At 40.3% G+C, this 21,053-nt stretch overlaps 1 protein-coding gene and 1 long non-coding RNA gene across 2 annotated transcripts; one reads left to right on the top strand and one right to left on the bottom strand.

Moving 5' to 3' along the window:
* Nucleotides 1-2,171: 2,171 nt before the first annotated feature.
* Nucleotides 2,172-15,907, bottom strand: LOC115115308 (zinc finger protein ZFP2-like). The gene is made up of 2 exons (XM_029643807.2): nucleotides 15,275-15,907; nucleotides 2,172-5,040 (listed from the first exon to the last, which is right to left on the bottom strand). The coding sequence occupies exons 1-2, from the start codon at nucleotides 15,654-15,656 to the stop codon at nucleotides 3,746-3,748; spliced, it is 1,677 nt and encodes a 558-aa protein (XP_029499667.2). The 5' UTR covers nucleotides 15,657-15,907; the 3' UTR covers nucleotides 2,172-3,745.
* LOC135563548 (uncharacterized) lies at nucleotides 15,891-17,305 on the top strand. The gene is made up of 2 exons (XR_010460371.1): nucleotides 15,891-16,658; nucleotides 16,876-17,305. It is a non-coding gene; the product is annotated as an uncharacterized LOC135563548 (long non-coding RNA).
* The last annotated feature ends 3,748 nt before the right edge of the window (nucleotides 17,306-21,053 follow it).

Below are 21,053 nucleotides of genomic sequence, written 5' to 3'. Positions count from 1 at the left end.
CCGGAGTAGTGTGCAGGCCACCATCAACCAGACCATGGCAAGCCATTAGCCCAGAGATGGCACCTGCACTGCTATCACCGCCTACCCCTAAATCTATATTAAAGTCTCCTCCTATCACCAAGTGCCTGTTTGTAACACACAGGGGCGCCAGACAGTCCACCATCTCCCTCCTGTCTGCCGCCACCTGTGGCCCATACACCCCAATTAACCTATATCTAGCTTCTCTAAACTTAACATCTATCCCCAAAACTCTACCCTGCATTATTACAAAAGTGTTCTCTATTTTAACCTCTCTATGCCCACACAAAATCCCTACTCCTGTTGAGTGCACCCCTCCTATGCCCCAAAAAGATTCCCCCTTATCCCACTCCCTCTTAAATCTACACACATCCCCACCATCCCTCAGGTGAACCTCCTGTAAAAAACAGAAATCAAACCCCACACCCTCTAAATAACAAAAAACCGCCCTCCTTTTAACATTATTCCTTATCCCCTAACATTTAGACTAAAAAAAAAAGAAACAGAACTATTCATTTAATTATTAACAACAAATAAAACCCCAAAAACCAAAGAAAAAAACAGGAGACTCACCCAATGCTCCCCTGGTCCATCTCCACCGGCGGGGACGTCCTCTCCACTCCTGACGCCCCCCGTCCTCCATCCCAACCCATGACCCAGGCAGTGTGTTGGGTCCTCCCTCCCCACCCACCATCCCCCTCCCTGTTTGCCTCGGGGCTGCATGTAGGGGACCCCATCTCCTCAAAGAGGAGTTGGGATCCTTCTAGCAAACAGCCCACCGACCCCTCACTGGAGTCATCCACTAAAATGCAAGGGGCTGAGGCAAACAGGAGGACAAATTACCCTCCCCTCCCCCGCCACTCTCTTAGCCCCCCTCCCCCTCCACCCCCTCCCTCTCACTACCTGCCAAACTTCCCCTCTTCTTCCCCTTCTTCTTTGGTGTAGGAGGTAGCGGGGGAGACACAACGTCCCATCCCCGCTAACCCCCCATCAATTCCCTTGTCTCGTCCTCGAGGAAGCCTGGCAGGCTGTCCCCCCACTCCTTCCCCCCCATCTCCCCCTCCCACCCCCTCCCCTCCCACCTCCACACCTCCCTCCGTCCCCATCACCTCTTCCACTCCTTCTCGCACCACTGTCCCCTTCTCCCTCTTCTCTGCTCCTTCCCGTTCTTCCGCCTTCTTTTTCTTCTCTCCTTCTTTTTCCTTCGGTCCATCTTCTCTCCTCTTTCTTTTCGCCTCTTCATTCTTCCCTTCTTCGTCCTTCTCCGTCCTTTCCCCTGTGCCATCCGTACAATCCGCATGCGTCCTCTCTTTCCTCCCCCATCCCCCGCTCCCCCAGCTGCAGACGCGTATGACCTGTGACGAGCCGGGCAATCACGCCACAGGTGTGCTCTTGAGCCACACCCGTGGCAAGCCTTGGGCTCGTCACACTCCCTGGCCTCGTGCTCTTCCGACCCACAAAACCGACATTTCTTGTTACTGCACGAGGCCAGGGTATGGCCGTAGGCCATACAACGCCTGCAGAACGGGGGCTGACGTGCATAGTATAGGGTTCCCCTGTCAGCCCCCAGGGAGAACATCGCCGGAGGATGGAAATAGCCATCCACACTCTTCGGGGACTCCCTGAGTAACGCCTGGAAACCTCTCTTTCCGTTCCAGAAACCCAGGGAGTCCCTGAGGTACCTCGCTGAGGAGACATTGTCCATATATCTCCCCAGAAAGGCCCTCACCTCTTCATCCTTCACATGCGGATTGTACATGGTTACGGTGACCACCCTGAAGTTGTTCTTCGCCAGGCTGGTCACCGCATAATGGCACAGGGGTCCCGTTTTCTCCGCTTCCTTTGCCATCTTCATTACTTCGTCATGTTTTTCTTCTTTGTGAAACGTCACATCGAAAGCCTTCTCATTCGGGTTCCCTTGAAGGCAGAGCACTTCCTTCACCTCTATCCTGAGGCATCCCATCAAAATGGTCCTTCCAAATGTCTCTCTACTCCACGGTTCCATCTCCTTTTCAGTCCAGGCAAATCGTAAGGTATTTGCCATACCAATCCCCGGAACCGATCTTGTTTGCTTGTATTGATTCATTTAAAAAAAATAAGCTCTCTTCAGAAAGAAGCTTCAACCTGAAATGAAAACATCTTTGACCAAAAAGGTGGAGCAACTAAAGGTGTTGACTCTCCACATCTATCAAGACAATTGGAGCACTGGGCCAGACACTCTTAAATAGAACCTGGACCAGCTCATGTGAAACACCTTCCCACTAACGAGATGGACAAGCCAGCACAGGTGTAACACATACTGACTAACGAGGTGACACCAATCAGTGCACCGAAGACACATTTCAGTTGAATATATTCAGTTGTTCAACTGACTAGGTATCCCCCTTTCCTACGAGCTAAGGTCCAACCTGAAAATATAAATGGAAAAACCAAAGCCTGTAACACCTTTCCCTGTAAGACAACAAATATATCCTATATTTTTGTTGGATAAGTTTGCTCAACACCAACAAAAAACAACTTGCTGTCAACAATTAAAAACAACGTATTTCTAAATATTAATATACAATCATATATATTTTTCTCCTTTTCCTAGAATCCTATTTTAGAATCCTAAAATTCACGAGCTTCTAGAACTCATGAGCTTCTATAACACTTGTCCTTCTAAAACTCACTAGCTTCTAGAACTCTCGTCCCCTTGGACAATCAAGTTGTCCTTACCAAAGACATGTCTGGTATCAAGAGGAAACTCCTGCGATATCCGTAGTAACTTTCCACCTCATTGCGAAGCTTCTCTCTTTTCAGGGTTCACTCAATAGGCTTGTTGTTGGATCAGGGCCCAGTCCCCAATGTCATGCTGTAGTACATTTGGGTTGGCACATCTGAGAATGAACCTTGATAGTCTAAAAGCAGGATAACAATGTCAATATAATTGTACCCAAAAATTGTCAGTTGGTTGCATAAATAATTATTGCTGAATGTTACATGAATTGTAAATATGAAATATCAAAATCAAATATACATCCCTTTGTTAATATGTGTTGGCAATAATTGACTTAATGGTGAGGCATGGAATAATAAAACATGTATCTTTTGTCAGGCTGAATGTTTGAAATATGGGATCATTTGAGACATGCTTCTTCAGTAAGTGGAATAAAGACAAGTAGCGTTTGAATGTTGTAAAGAAATACTGGAGTGATGTAGGATTTTTAAGAAAATTGATTATAGACCAATGTATTATACTGTGTCCATGTGTTTATGCTGCAAGTATGTTGAAATTAAGTTGTTTTCCAGTCATTGAAAAAACAACCCGAAAAGACATCTTTTCAACTTTCACTTTCAACTACAACCAAACATAGTCCTATTTTCAACGTCTTTTCAATGACATTTTGCTAAATTGGAATAGCGCAATGTCAAAACACAGTTTTAACATGTCGAAATCAATAACCAATATGCAAAAAGTTTGGGATATATTGTAAACCGAAACATGTTGAAGTGTTGCGTTTTGATTCAAGTGGGCCACCAACGTGGTAAGTGTAACACAATTGTCACCTTTTGTTAAATCACATAAATAGTACTCTTTCAATTCAGAGTCTGGATTTTTCCACTGAGGCTAATATCAACTGAACAGGGGACAAACGTTCAGGGTTCATTCTACATTCATTCAAATATTGCTACGACAATGTTAAAACATTCTACATTGCGACATTGATATCATGAAACAACTTCTTCATGTATGTATTTTCTGATGTTTAATCAGAGACCTTTTATCAGAGTATTTCTTCCCACATTGATCACAGCTATAAGATTTCTCTCCTGTGTGTGTTCTCTGGTGAGTAGTTAGATAGCAAGATGTGGAAAAACTCTTCCCACATTGATGACAGCTATAAGATTTCTCTCCTGTGTGTGTTCTCTGGTGTACTATCAGGCTGCTTGGGTGAGAAAAACTCTTCCCACATTGATCACAGCCAAAAGGTTTCTCTCCAGTGTGTGTTCTCTGGTGTTTAGTTAGACAGCTAGCTGTGGTAAAACTCTTCCCACATTGATTACAGCTAAAAGGTTTCTCTCCAGTGTGTGTTCTCTGGTGTGATTTCAGGGTTTGAAGCCCAATAAAAGTCATCCCACAGTGATCACAGCCATACGGTTTCTCTCCTGTGTGTATTCTCTGGTGTATAGTTAGACAGCTAGATGTAGTAAAACCCTTCCCACAGTGATCACAGCTATAAGGTTTCTCTCCTGTGTGTCCCCGCTGGTGTACTATCAGGTTGCTTAGCTGAGTAAAACTCTTCCCACATTGATCACAGCAATAAGGTTTCTCTCCAGTGTGTGTTCTCTGGTGTATAGTTAGACGGCTAGATGTAGTAAAACCCTTCCCACATTGATCACAGCTAAAAGGTTTCTCTCCTGTGTGTCCACGCTGGTGTACTATCAGGCTGCTTAGCTGTGAAAAACTTGTCCCACATTGATAACAGCCAAAAGGTTTCTCTCCAGAATGTATTCTCTGGTGTGACTTCAGGGTTTGTAGCAGAATAAATCTCTTCCCACATTGATCACAGGCGTAAGGTTTCTCTCCAGTGTGTGTTCTCTGGTGTATAGTTAGATAGCTAGATGAAGTAAAACTCTTCCCACATTGATCACAGCTATAGGGTTTCTCTCCTGTGTGTGTTCTCTGGTGTATAGTTAGATTGCTAGATGTTGTAAAACTCTTCCCACATTGATCACAGCTATAGGGTTTCTCTCCTGTGTGTGATCTCTGGTGTGATTTCAGGGTGTGTAGCAGAGTAAAACTTTTCCCACATTGATCACAGCCGTAAGGTTTCTCTCCTGTGTGAATTCTTTGATGTATTTTAAGGTTTGATGAAGAGTTGAATCTTTTCCCACAGTCAGAGCAGCAGTGAGTTCTCTTCCCTGTGGTTTTATGTTGGTGTTTCTTGAGGAGTTCTGATCTGGAGAGACTCTCCGCTGCCTTGTCAGCATCATGATGTTGAGGCTCCCCAGAGGATCCACGATTCTCCTGTCTCTCTCCTGTGTGAACGACAACGTCAGACAGATGCTTAAAGGCCCACAACAGTAGAAATCCACTGTTTACTTGAGGTAAAAGGTGATGCCCAGAGCTTACCCATGAAGTTGTACAACAATTGACGTCTGTTAAATTTGAAAGTCAAGATAGCAACAATAGTCAGATGTCGTCTTGTTTTCACATTAGTAGTAACATCGATGATTGTACGCTAGAAATAAGTTATTCAAGTTGTTGAAATCCTAAACAGTGTGCCAGACGACCTTTGGTCTCCAATATAGGCCCCTTTCTGTGTTTGCTAAAATTGCGGCATCAGGGCAATGCGCACACAATTTGGTTGCAGAAACTCCTCCCTGCTAATGAGGAAACTGCTAGCTTTGTATGTAGTATACCTGCCTGGAGCAAAAATGTTGAGTGAATATTTGAGATTTTCACAATGTATTCTGAATATTAGAGTGCTACTCAAGGAAACTCACATTAAGTTCTGTGTCTATTCACTAATTCACCACCATGGGGGAAACCTCAGAGTTGTCTCATAGGCTGACAGCAAAAATAGCCTCCATTTACAAGTTGCTTATGAGTGCATTTCACACTACTTTTGGATTATAATTGTAAGGCTCGCTTGAAACACCTGCTTAATATGTTTCTGTTATTGTCGCAAATCAACTGCTTTATACTTAAAAACTACTTAAACCAGTAATATTCTCTTTGGCTAGCTTTGCCATCAGCCTGACAATGAGGATTTGCACACTAAGTGTTTAACAAATTGGCCCATAACTTCACCTAACAACAACATACACCCACTGTAGGACCCATAACTTCATTGTTCAGGTGAAACATGGAAACTAAAATTTCTTTGTCATGACATTTCATAACCAGATAATTTTGGGAATAATCCCACTAGGCTACTCTGTAATGTGTTGTCATTCTAAATTTCCTGAATAAAGGAAAATAGCTCTGTGTGTTGTACAATAGCCTGTCCATCAAGGAAAGGTTCTCTACACATTATGAGATAAGTATCTCTGTCTCCAAACAGACTAACGAGACCCTACTATAAATCAAGCAGACAATAACAAACTATAAACATCAATTTGTTAGGGATGTTGGATCCAATGTGGAGCACGACATAACTGTCTTTACCAGAGTAATGAATGAAGAAGCACTTTGATTGTTGCTGCATGTTGTGATGTTTGTCATTTGACTGGCATTCAGAAAATGATTTCCTGGATCAGCTGATGATAGTTGAACATGTGACTAACTAAACAGCTACAGTATTAAAAATTATGTGTAATTATTGAATAACCACATTAATGACAGTATCCATTGGGGTGTTGTCAATAAAGTTAAGGTGACTCTCGGTGAGAACCATTGGATTTAGCAAACTCTGAAATTTTTTAGGATTTATGTGCCCATGAAAAAGGGTTTCCCAGCGTAACAAAAGGAGACACTAAATGTTACATAGGTAGAGTGCATTTCAGAGATCTGACTACAAAAAAAACTGTCCTAACAGGACAATAACCTAAACCACAAGGCCAAATCTACACTGGAAGAGCTTACCAAGATGACATTGAATGTTCCCGAGTGGCCTAGTAACAGTTAGGACTTAAATTGCCTTGAAGATCTATGGCAAGACTTGAACATGGCTTCCTAGCAATGATCAACAACCAACTTGACAGATCAGGAAGGACTTTAAAAAGAATAATGGATATTCACATGAAGATCAGTCGCCTATTGGATGACATCACGACTTCCCATCAAGCAAACTCCTTGAATGCCTTACTATGACATCACTCACTCCTTCTAGTTTGCAGTTGTCTAAAAAAAAAACTATTTTCCTCAAAACATTTATTTGTTTCCCTTTAGTGTGTTTATACTTTACTGTATTTATATATAACTTTTCAACAGGAAAATATGAAACATCCCTGGAGGACGTCATGAACAATTCATACAGTACAAAAACATATTCAAGTGTAGAATGCCCTTTTAAAAATCACACACTAGATCAACAACTGCAGAGTTTGTGCCCCTGGTCATCCCTACTGCCTCTGATCTAGCGGACTCACTAAACACATGCTTCGTTTGTAAATTATGTCTGAGTGTTCCCATGGCTATTTCTTAAATAGAAATACAAGAGAATTGTGCTGTCTGGTTTGCTTAATATATGGAAGGTCAAATCATTTATAGTTTTACCACTGATACTTAAGTATCTTTTAGCAATGACGTTTACTTCGTATTTTACTGGGTGACTTTCACTTTTACTTGAGACATTTTCTATTAACAAATCTTTACTTTTACTCAAGTATGAGACCAATGAGCACCCAATACCCAACATTCACTTGGTGGCTTGAAATAGGAGTGCTGAACTAGGATCTGTTTAGCAATTGTGAGTAGAATGAAGAACATTACTTTAAACACTACTGTCTATAAGCTATCATAACATGTGTTTTTTTTGGGGGGGACAAGGTATCGGAACACTTTTGAATGGTCTACAAAGCATGCCCCCAGGTCAAAGTTGGCTTTTTGCAGACAAGGATAATATTGTTACTCCACAACATAGTATGTTATCACAACTCTATTAAAAGGACATTCTATACAAGGTGTCAATTCAGCCCTTCTATTTGATGGGAACTAGCGCCTACCCCCCTACACACGTCAAGTTAGCTCTTTCATTGCAAACAAAAGGCAACATAAAAAATGGCTCTCTAAAAATGCTCTCCTCAGATTTGAACTCTCAAACTCTGGTTTGGGGAGCAAACACCATAACCACTACTCTACCGGAGAGACAGACTCTTTTTTTATTTTTAAAATGCAGACTCCTTTTTCTTTTCCCCATGCTATTACCTAACAACCTGTTAAGGGAATTTTTATCAATAATGACTAAATATGTATACATTTCAATCAGGACTGACTAATCAGAATACTATTATGTTACTGTATATGTATGATTTTTTAAAATCATAGTACTGAATAGAATGTGTGTAAATATAATCAAGAATTGGAACAATGACTGTCTGTTCCTTGGTAGAAATGAATGAACTATATCGCCAGACTGGCTAGAATGCTAATCTACACAGGCTGACCTTGGCTCTAGACGATGTGGGAAGGCTTGAGAACTATACAGCCTTTGTACCAGTGTCAAGAAGAGACGGAACAGTTAGGAAACGCTGACGTCCTTTTCAGTTTATAACCTGTGGTAAAATGTATCATGGGCAGTACTCTCGAGAATAAATGATGCTGGTTGATTTTAAAGACGGGTCTCTGTCCATTTTATACAAATAAGAGTCTTACAAATTCTTATGAATTGACAGTGTTTCATTTTAATTGGGTATTAACACATACAGGAATTAAATTCCTCTAACACAACCTTATTCTAACCTTATTCTAAAATCAAGCTAGATTGGAGTCCATTCAGAATTAAATTGATACCTGTTACATTCTACATCAGTTACTTATTTTTTAATGGAAATAATCAGTATACAGAATTTGACATTGAATGTAAAGAACATGGACTGAAAGTGAATTACAATAGTTTTTTTTAAAACCATATCCCCCCTGTAATCAATGATCATTTCTAAATACATGACTTACCCAATCATGTCTAAGCAATGATTACTTCCAGTGAGGATGGAATTGCGCTATGACTCATAACCACAGTGGGCTGCAGGCATAATCCACATAAGCAGTAGCCAGGGGGCCACCGACCATTATTATCATTATTAATTTTTTATCAGCGGTCACTTACTGTTGTGCTACAATAGTAAAATACACAAGGTGACATTTAGAGATTTGGTTGTGAATCAGCAGTTGGTTACCAAATAAAAGTTTGTCACATACACATATGTTATCGTACGGGCAGCAAAATGTTGGTTTCTAGCTCCAACAATGCAGTAATACCTAACAATACAAAACACATAATCCTAAAAATGTAAGCAGTAAATATCAGAACAAATATTGCCAGTCACTGAGTCACAATTAGCCATGTCAGCTACAAAAATGGTGATTGGTAAGTTAGTCTAGCCAGTTATCTAAACTTCTTGTAATAATGGCCCGATACCGACTGGGCACGCAGGGGCATGTGCCCAAGGGCCCTGACCTCCAGGAGGCCCCCAATGATTGTGTTAGTCACTCTCACTCAGATATGGTTAACATTGCATACATCTTGGCAAAATGTATAGAATTGCAGCAAATTCACTGTAATACTGCACATTTTCTCTGCTCCATGGCAAAATGAGTCTAATTGCATGAAATGTATTCAAAATTGCTATAAACCTTTCCCTGCAAAATGGCCACAATTGAAATTGCTGAATTATTTACATTTCTCTCCACCGTCAAGAGGGTGGAGGGCACTACAACATTTTGCCAGCGAGGTGGGCAGCCCCCAAACCAAATATTGGTTAGGGCCCCCAATAGCCATGTTAAGATCCAAATAAACAACATAACATGGACAGAGGCGGACCTGGGACTTCATCCACAAATCATCTCAGAGTAATTGCTGATCTAGGATGTGTCTATAATCTTATTTTTGTTGTAAACTGCTAAACTGATCACTCCTACTCTGAGACACTTGATACGTAAGGCCCCAGGCTAGATTGAATGTTAACACTTGGCCCCTGGGGTTGAGTGGGGTCATGTGGGTATCAAACTTCATGCTAATGAATTTACCTGGAGTAGGAGTAATGAGTTATTGCTGATGTGGACGAGGCAGAGGCTCAAGTGTTTCCACTGTACAAGATATATGTGGAATGGTTACAGACAATATACAGGTGAGAGGTCAAAAGTATATTATATGCAAATAACAGGATTGGGTTGTGTAGCTGACAGTAGTGGCTCGCTCAATCTTTACATATATCCCTCCTTTTGTCCTCCCTAGAAGTAATCACTGATTAGAAATGACTAGACAGGTTAAAGCCATGTAGTGGAGCCCTGCTCATTCCTGTCTAAGCAATGATTACTTCAAGGAGGGAGGAAGGAGTTGCTCAGTAATTTGTATCAAACATCTCAGTTGAAATATTGATCATCATAAGTGATTTCTTACAGACATCCCACCAAATGATGTTAAATATATTTCAAAAGGACAAATTAAGAAAGACTACAAATGAAATGCATCACCCACACATGAAACATATTCAATGTCTACATGAACAAATATAGCAATGTGCAGAATAAATTAGCAATTTCAATTGTCATTGATTGACATTTCCCCTCATCCCAAATCACAAGTCATGCCTATATCAAGTAGCACCTTTCCATCTAACTGCACCGTAGGTCGGCCCACGTGGGACAAGTGAGAGGGGGAGAAAAAACTCACACGCTAGATCAAACAATGAAAGTTCAGCAGGATGTCATCCAGAATGTGGAAATTTAAGGCCCTTTGCAAGGGGTCAAAGGTCACAATAGGGCAGAATGGAAAGTATCACCAATAACCAGAGACTGGATGTATTAATAGTGTATTTGTATACTGTTCTGCATATACACAAAGAACCTGGTTAATTTTTCCCCCGTTAGTTGGAATTTCTCTACCCCACACTGTCAGATCGTCAAGTTATAGTTGTCATAGTTCATGAATGTCATTGACAGGAAAGTTGTGGTTAGCTAATGGCCAACTTTCACCAAAATTGAGAAATGTGTTGTTCTTGTGTATATGTAAGACGTAAAGCATAATAAATGCAAAAAGTAACTAAATGTTTTCTGGTAGGATCCACTACATTATAGGCCCTGCCCGGGGGAATCATAGGACATGGCCACAGTGTCTCCCTACCCCTCGTATCTCAGCCTCCAGTATTTTATGTTGCAAAAGTTTGTGTCAGAGGGCTAGGGTCAATCTGTATTATCTGGAGTATTTCTCCTGTCTCATGCACCCTCTAATTCTCTCTCTCCCTCTTCCTCCCTCTCCCCTCCCAGAGGACCTGAGCCCTGGAACAATGCCTAAGCACTTCCTGGCCTGATGACAACAACCTCTCCCTCAATGTGAGCAAGACAAAGAGGCTGATCGTGGACTTTAGGAAAAGGAGGGCCGAACAGGCCCCCATTAACATCGACAGAGCTGAAGTGGAGCGAGTCGAGAGTTCCAAGTTCCTTGGTGTCCACATCACCAACAAACTATCATGGTCGAAACACACCAACACAGTTGTGAAGAGGGCACGACAAAACCTTTCCCCCTCAGGAGACTGACCATCCCCAGATCCTCAAAAGTTCTACAGCTGCACCATCGAGAGCATGCTGAGAGGTTGTATAACCGCCTGGTATGGCAACTGCTGGGCATCTGGCACTACAGAGGGTAGTGCGTACGGCCCAGTACATTACTGGGGCAAAGCTTCCTGACATCAAGGACCTATATACTAAGCGTTGTCACAGGAAGGGCCAAACAATAGTCAAAGAGCCCCCACCCCCCCCCTCCCCCAGTGTTTTTACACTGCTGCTACTCACTGTTAATTATAAATGCAAAGTCACTTTACAAATGACCTCAACTAACCTGTACCCCCGCACATTGACTCGGCACCGGTACTCCATGTATATAGCCTCTTTATTGTTATGTAATTGTCTTGTGTTATTTATGGATTTAATTTATTTTTTTGACTTTAGTTTACTTAGGAACATTTTTACGAAAATCTTAACGATATTTCTTAACCTGCATTGTTGGTTAAGGGCTTGTAATTAAGACCTTCACGGTAAGGTCCACAGCTGTTGTATTCGGCGCATGTGACAAATAAAATTTACTTGATTTGGCTTGGTTTTTGCTCTGGCATGCATTGTCAACTGTGGGACCTTATATAGACAGGTGTGTGCCTTTCCAAATCATGTCAAGTCAATTGACTTTACCATAGCTGTACTCCAATCAAGTTGTAGAAACAGCTCTAGGATGATCAATGGAAACAGGATGCACCTGAGCTCAATTTGAGACTCATTGCAAAGGGGAAGAATCATTATGTAAATAAGGTATTTCTGTTTTTTATTTGTAATTAATTTGCTCAAATGTATAAACCCGATATTCACTTTGTCATCATAGGGTATTGTGTGTAGATTGAGGGAAAATATTAACGTAATCGATTTTAGAATAAGGTTAGAGTAAGGTAGTTAGGTAATAGCATGGGGAAATGAAAAAGGAGTCTCTGCATTTGAAAAAGAAAAAAAGAATGTCTCTCCGGTAGAGTAGTGGTTATGGTGTTTGCTCCCCAAACCAGATTTTGAGAGTTCAAATCTGAGAGCATTTTTTAGAGAGCCATTTTTGACATTGCCTTTTGTTGGCATGAAAGAGCTAACTTGAGGTGTGTAGGGGGGTAGGGGCTAGTTCCCATATAATAGAAGGACTGAAGTGACACCTTGTATAGAATGTCCTTTTAATAGAGTTGTGATAACATACTGTTGTGGAGTAACAATATTATCCTTGTCTGCAAAAAGCCAAATTTGACCTGGGGGCATGCTTTGTAGACCATTCAAAAGCGTTTCCGATACCGTGTCCCCAAGAAATAACCCACATGTTATGATAGCTTATTGACAGTAGTCGGCAAATGAAGGGACAAAGTTCCAATATTAAGATGATGGAATAACATTTCTAGGGTCTATTTGCTGGTAATTGGAAACATGTCCCTTTCGAATTTTGTCCCCCGTTCCTAAACACATCCATCCTATAGTGTAGGTTTTGAAGATTCATAATCTATGCTTGTAGTCATCAGAAGAAGATTGAGGAACGGTTGGTGGATCCAAGAAGTACAAGCCCCCACACCATTCTCCGACCTCTGAAATGATGTGTGCATTTTCAAGTACCGCTCAACATTTAGTCTCCGTCTGTCTGGTAGAGTAGTGGTTATGGTGATTGCTCCCCAAACCAGAGTTTGAGAGTTCAAATCCCAGAGAAACAGTTAATGTAGCAACTTCTTTCTTGTTGCCTTTGTGGGCCTGAAAGAGCAAACAAGAAGTATGTTGGGGAAAATGGGCTCATTCCCATCAAATAGCAAGAATGAAGTGACACCTTGTGTCACTTCAATGCCATTTCAATAGAGATGTGATAACATACTCTGCTGTAGAGTAACAATACAACCATACTCTGCAAACGCCAACTTTTACCTGGGGCCATTCTTTGTAGACCATTTAAAGGTGTTCCTAGACTTGGTCCCCCTGAAGAATGCCACATGTTAAGAGTTTAGAAATAGGTGTAGTAGTAGATATGGTGGTGAATTCCCAAAGGAGAGGTTGTGAGTTAAATTCCTTTCAAGAGCATGCCAACTTGCTTTTGTTGCCTTGACAGAACCATGTTGAGGTGGGGTTCCAGAAGGACATAGACAGCAAGGGAAATTGGATTATAAAAAGTTAGGGTACAGCAACTGGTGTTAAGTAGGAGTGCTGATCTACGATCAAACCCACCCCTGTCCATATAATCTTATTTCAGAGACAACTGATTCAGAATGATCTAAGCAAAGCTGATCGTAGAAAAATTCTCCTCTGTACGCATTTATGAAATGTCTCAGGCTAAGAATGCTTAACTGGAATCAGCCTTCCCCCCGTCAAAGTAATGTTATTCATTCTACTCACAAATGCCAAACAGATCCTAGTTCAGCACTCCTACTACAAGCCACCAAGTAAATGTTGGGTATTGGGTGCTAAAACATCTTGAACAGTGGTTGAAAAAGTACCCAATTCTCATACTTTAGTAAAAGTAAAGATATGTTAATAGAAAATGTCTCAAGTAAAAGTGAAAGTCACCCAGTAAAATACTAAGTAAACTTCATTGCTAAAAGACACTTAAGTATCAGTGGTAAAAGTATAAATTATTTGACCCTCCATATATTAAGCAAACCAGATTCTCTTGTATTTTTATTTATGAAATAGCCATGGGAACACTCGGACATAATTTACACACGAAGCATGTATTCAGTGAGTCTGCTAGATCAGAGGCAGTAAGGATGACCAGGGATGTTCTCTTGATAAGTGTGTGAATTGGACCATTTTCCTGTCCGGCTTAGCATTCAAAATGCAAAAAGTACTTTTGGGTGCCAGGGAAACTGTATGGAGTAAAAAATATACTATTTTCTTTAGAAATGTGGTGAAGTTAAATTTAATGTTGTAAAGAAACAGAAAGAGTAAAAGTACAGATTCTAAAAAACAGATATAAACGGAATGTAGTGGAGTAGTTTAAATACATTTGTGTTAAGTAATTTACACCACTGGACTTGAAAGGAACACCTCAATTACCTCGACTAACAGGTGCCCCCACACATTGACTCTGTACCGGTACCCCATGTTTTTAGGCTCCCTGTTTTTATTTTACTGCTGATCTTTAATTATGTGTTACTTTTATTTCTTATTTTTTACTAAACATTTTTCTTACAGCTAAATTGTTGGTTAAGGGCTTCATTTCAGCATTTCACTGTAAGGTCTACACATGTAGTATTCAACTTGATTTGTTATACATGAAAACATGTTGTGAACCTGGTGTGACATGATTGAAGCTGTGCTGACACCTAGTGGACATCAAGAGGACCTACACTACACACACACACATATACATATATACATATATACACACACTATAACCTTAAAACAGATAGGATGCTTTACATAAGTTGCTCTTTTTTATTAGACACTAATATATGTCCAATAAACAGACGTTCAAAAGTCGGAATGTAAAGCAAAAACGACTGGAATGTTATTCAAAAGCAGCTGTAGTGAATCAAACATCTTGGGGTTACCTGAAATAGGTAAAAGTATATATTTTACATTTTCTAATTTATTTAATATTATTTAACTGAACTCAACATCGACATAGACACACGTTACCTGCTATATTTGGGAATCAGGATTAACAGAGAGAACTTGGCAAAATGCAATGCATGTTTCTGTAGTACGAGTAGGTATATACAGTTAAATCGGTAAAAATTGTGTACAAGCCACCTAGCAAATAAAATACTGGGGCTTGCGGTCATTAGTTACATTTCAACCACAGCGATTCCCTAATTGAGGCGCAACAGAGTTCACCCGCAAATGCAGGAACACCGGAAATAATTACTAAACCAACGAACGAGAAATGGTAGATGCTACCAGAATGAAGATAAATTTTTCCGAATAAACGTGGATAGTGAAAAACGTAATTACATAGCTCACGCCCTACCCGGTATCTCATTCTACTGTTATACGACTCTGTATGCGTTGTTTGTTGGCAACCTTGATATTTACGAAGTTTTTGGAACGGATTCCTGTTGGAACGTACCTCAAATTATACCCACCCTTTTATAAGATAGTACTCACTGTACTTACTGGTGTTAATCAGATCTCCAGTCTGATCTTCTTCGTCCTCCTCTAATGTGACAGTAATCTCCCCCTCATCATCCTTCATTCCAAAAACATCTTCATCTTCTTTCACGTCATCCTCCACTCCAAAAACTACATCTTCCTCGTCTTTTACTGCAACATCTACCTCCTCTTTCACTCTGAACGAGTCTTCCTCTTCTTTCACTGAAACGTCTTTCTCTTCTTCTTTCACTGTAACAGCCTCACCCTCTACTTCTTGTTTCACAGTAACATCCTCTTCTTCCTTCTCCTCTTTCACGACAATGTTCAACCCCAGAGCTTCTTTCTCCGTCCAGCAGATCTCTTCTTTAACAGCAGGGGGGTAGTTTAGTGAGCTCATGTTCGGGGATGTTAGCTAGCTAGCTAGCTAGCTATCATTAGCGACTAGGCTAGTGCAAACTTAACCAGCCAACTACTATAGCTGACTAATACAAAATAACGTAATATTAAATTAAATAGGTTAACAAGTAGATACGACAGAAGTGTGTCTAAAATACAGTAGCTAATATAGACCGAAAGCGTATTAAGAGCTTGAATCTATCGGCTATGTTGGCTAGCAAGCTACCGAGGTGACGAGCTGTTTCTGAAGAACCGTCCACTAGATTATACGTCACGCTGGCAGCGTCGCCTGGAAGACGCACATCCGCCGTCTGCTGACTGGAGGGGAAACGCAGTTGAGGATCATATTTTATTTTCAGACAAAGATTATTTCAAATGGATTTAATTAAATAATACCATTGTACTGAGACATACAAAGACAGGAATGTGTTGATTGATTAGTGCAAATAAAACTAATGTTTACTACAGTACATTTAAGGCAGTTTAATTAAGTCTTATTTAGATTTAGTAAGTAGCCAGCTACTGTAGGTCTATTCTGCTCCAACATGGAGTAACAATACATCATGTAGATGTTTATAATGAACAGACTAGGTCTATACTGCTCTTACATGGTGTAACAATACATCATGTAGATGTATATAACGAACAGACTAGGTCTATACTGCTCCTACATGGTGTAACAATACATCATGTAGATGTATTCTACCGTCCAAAAGTTTGGAGTCACTTAGAAATGTCCTTGTTTTTGAAAGAAAATCAAATATTTTAATATATGAAAACCAGTTTTTGCTTTGTCATTATGGGGTATTGTGATGGGGTATTGGGATGTCATTATGGGGTATTGTGTGTACATTGATGAGGGGGAAGAAAATATATTTAATCCATGTCAGAATAAGGCTGTAACATGACAAAATGTGGAAAAAGTGAAAGGGTCTGAATACTTTCCCGAATGCACTGTATATATAGGGGCAGTACTCAGTGACATCACTTCATGAAACAGGAGGTACAAATATATAACATAGGTTCACAATATCAACATTCAAAGTATCAAAATATATGACCAAGCTAGAGGTTCACTGATGATCAACCTCCTCCTTCACATATGACTCCTGATGATCAACCTCCTCCTTCACATCTGACTCCTGATGATCAACCTCCTCCTTCCCATCTGACTCCTGATGTTCAACCTCCTCCTTCACATCTGACTTCTGATTATCAAGCTCCTCCTTCTCATCAGACTCCTGATGATCAACCTCCTCCTTCACATCTGACTCCTGATGATCAACCTCCTCCTTCTCATCTGACTCCTGATGATCAACCTCCTCCTTCTCATCTGACTCCTGATGATCAACCTCCTCCTTCTCGTCTGACTCCTGATGATCAACCTCCTCCTTCACATCTGACTCCTGATTATCAACCTCCTCCTTCACATCTGACTCCAGTGATCAATCACGAGCGTCTTCCTTTTTGGGGGATCCCGATGGACGACGTCATCGAATAGGCCGTCATCACGACCACAAGTTAATTGTCATTCAGGTTATCAATGGGAAGAGCATTAGCAAGATCTCCTGTCTGGTAACTTGTCTCATTTAATGGATTTACATTGGCAGGTGAACATGGAGAAACCCCATTAAAAAAATTGCAGAAACACTGTTGGAATTCCTTATCAAAGTCTGTGGCCTGTGATGTTGGGACAAATGATAGTCCCTTATTATACAAGAGACCATATTCTACAGCACAACGGCAGAGTCATGTCTTCAGTGTAAAACTAACAATGACTCAATAATCCTTTTGGGAATGTTATGATGTCATAAAGTTATGGGCGGAGTTAGAAAGTTGGCTGTCAGAAGTACAATTATACAATGTAAAATTACTTTTAATCTGTCTGTCTGCATATTTCAAGACATGGCATTTGAGGGTGCAGTGAGATACCCCAGAGTTGGACAATACTTTTCTCATCAATCATCTTCAAAATTATACTTAATTAAAACCTGGAAATCAACCAATCCTCTGTTGTTAATTCAATAGAAAGGTCAAATGCTTTATTATCTAAAAGTTGAAAGTGACAGAGAGAAATAAAATGGTGCTCATGCGGGCGCTGGGGTTGTGTTCTCGTGGGTCTGGGCAGGTGTGATGTAGTTAATGGAGATGGGGGTGTGTTCTAGTGGGTCTGGGCAGGTGTGATGGAGTTAATGGAGATGGGGCTGTGTTCTAGTGGGTCTGGGCAGGTGTGATGTAGTTAATGGAGATGGAGGTGTGTTCTAGTGGGTCTGGGCAGGTGTGATGGAGTTAATGGAGATGGGGCTGTGTTCTAGTGGGTCTGGGCAGGTGTGATGTAGTTAATGGAGATGGAGGTGTGTTCTAGTGGGTCTGGGCAGGTGTGATGGAGTTAATGGAGATGGGGGTGTGTTCTAGTGGGTCTGGGCAGGTGTGATGTAGTTAATGGAGATGGAGGTGTGTTCTAGTGGGTCTGGTCAGGAGTGATGTAGTTAATGTTTGTATGATGTCGTCGTTTGTATGTGTATGTTTTATATTATTTATAAAATATCAACAATTCAAAGTTACACCTCACTGTTCTATTTTTGGAGTTATTACATTAAACCAATCAGATTTCAGAAGAATGCCAAAGTCAGGTGTGAAGTTGTTAGGAATATTATGAATAAATGACACAACAATATTCTAATTTTAAATAGAACTGCAACTAAGTAAACGTATACTCTGTTTTATTATATCTGTATATGAGTTCATAAGAAGGGATTATTAATGAAGTTAATGAACACCATTTCAACTAGGCAGGGGAGGAATGGGTTGTGGATAAAGTAAGCAGATAGGGTCGTTAACCTATGGTTGAACCGACGAAACTTAGCTCTGGGGTGTTTTAGATAAGGCAGTGAGTGCATTCCTAGGTTTTCTTTTAATTAGAGCTGTCAGCTAAGTGGTGATCGATAATGGTGAGGCGTCAAGAGTTAATTCAGTTATGTTGTGTGACCTGTGAGTGTGTTAGTGAGTTGGAATGAACTTTTAAACTCACTTAATTCTAGGTCGGGATTCATTAAGCAATAAAATTACGTCATGTTATTGTATATAAACTGTTCCTCGTGGTAACGTGTCAGTGCGTTCCGAGAAGAAATTCTGTTACCTATTATTGATAAGACCGGTCTCTGTCTATTTTATGCAAACAAGAATCTTACAAATTCTCAAAATAGATTAAGGGAATTAAATTAATGAAAACATATTGGAATAACTCAATTACAGTAACAGAAGTAATATGGAGGACCAGCCTATTCCCTATGATCTAAACTACAGCAGAAATAACTTCAAATGTGTAACTTCATATTAAACCAATCGTTTTCAGTCATGACTTGAGTGATTAAAGTAAACCACAGTTTTGGAAATACATAACACCATCTAACCATATATCAAAGAATGTTAGCTATATGCAGTTATCTTAGCCAGCCAGCTAACGTTAGCTATTTAGCCAACTAGCTATTAGCCTAACGAGCATAGCCAACCAGCACGGTTATGGTCAGCGAGCTGGAGCACCAACTACCGGAGACCATTTAGAGCCCAACTAAAACATAACTGCAGATAAAAAGAGACAGAATGATGGACGAAATGAAGCTTCAGACGTCATTGATCACTGTTGATAAAAGTTACACACTGCTTTGAAGTATACTGCTTAGTGATTTCGGCGCATGCCTCGTAGCTCCGGTATTAAATGTAACATGCGTGCTACAGGTGAGTGTTGTTATTGTGACCAGTGAGCTGAGTAACATCCATATCGAAAAGTTGACAAAACAAAAAGGAGCAACCATGTTAATTTCCTCTGTCGTCTTGAGTCCACAGCAAGAAGGCACCAGAGCCTACCGTGCTAACGAGTTCCCACTAGATAATACAACCACAGAGTTCATTAAAAGCATGAGGTGAAGCTTGAGCTAGATATCAACCTAGCGTGACCTTCCTGGTCCCACAGTCAACACAGAAAGGAGCAATGAATGGATAGTTAACTTATTTCCAAAGCTGCACAGTATGGATGAATGATCACTAGTGACGGGATATAAATAGCACTCCCACAGCAATTCTACATAAATCTGCTGTATAATATATTAACAAAAAAACGATTGAAATGTCTATCAAAGTTATTGTGATCGTATAGTGGATTTAACAATTCCTACTAATTCCTAATTTACTATAATAAATTAATCCATTGTTTCCATGTGTCTCATATTCACTACATCAGAATAAACTGTCATCCATTTTACTATCAAAATATATCAAATTAACCTGAAAAATTACTGGTGGTGAAGAAGTATAATACACCTGAACTAACAAAACCGGGCTAATAAGCTGGCTGGTGTTCACGAGTTTATAAAACATATACTTTATACATTTGTCATAAATTGCCTGCATTGATGAGACACATAGTGTGGATGAATAATCAGTAGTCAACAGGGTAAAAATAGCACTCCTCAAGAAGATGCATTTTCCAGTTAGCTACCAACTTGAAAGAGGGAACTTTAGCATAAAACCCACATGGAAAACTGAGATTCGGCAGGTAACATATAAAGATAGGCTTATTTGACGCCAAACCAACAACAGTAGTTACTAGAACATAAATTGCTAATGTATGATGTAATGTCAACTTTATACATTTCTATCCCAGGACCACTCAATTTTCAAATTCTCCATAAAATACTCCATAAATCTGCTGTGGATTACCCAGAATCCCATACCATTATCACTGAGTGTAATGTAAACACACGAGCAGCGCAGCGGTCTAAGGCACTGCATCTCAGTGCTACAGGCGTCACTACAGTTCAAATCCAGGCTGTATCATAACAAGCTGCGATTTGGAGTCGCATAGGGCAGCACACAATTGGCCCAGCATCGTCTGGGTTAGGGTTTGGCAGGGGCAGGCCGTCAATGTAAATAAGAATTTGTTCTTAACTGACTTGCCTGGTTAAATATATTTAAAAAATGTAACTTCATTACACCTTTACACTGGCATACAAACTCAGTAGCACATAGTAGATCATCCATATGACCTTGGGAAATAGTGCATTGTGGGTAGTTTAGAAGATTTCCCGAAATAAGTTAATAAATATGTAATAACGCAAAAACATAACTGTTTGTAATTATAGGAAACCATATTGTGAGTACAACTAGCTTACTAAGTCTTTAACCACACAGTATTGTCACACTGGTGAGTAAAAACACATGCTTCCTACACTTTTACTTGATGTCTGAAGATAAAATATACATTTTACTCAACAGCGTTACCCACTCCAGTCAGCAGATGGAGGTCTGCGACTTTAAGGCAATGCTGTTAGTGTGACGTATAATCTAGTGGATGGAACGCTTCTTTCAACAGCAGCAACAGTTAGTCAGCCACCTCGGT

The sequence above is a fragment of the Oncorhynchus nerka genome, linkage group LG21, assembly GCF_034236695.1.
Source record: "Oncorhynchus nerka isolate Pitt River linkage group LG21, Oner_Uvic_2.0, whole genome shotgun sequence".
In the NCBI taxonomy this organism is placed as follows: Eukaryota; Metazoa; Chordata; class Actinopteri; order Salmoniformes; family Salmonidae; genus Oncorhynchus; species Oncorhynchus nerka.
This window is presented reverse-complemented; position numbering and strand designations above follow the sequence as displayed.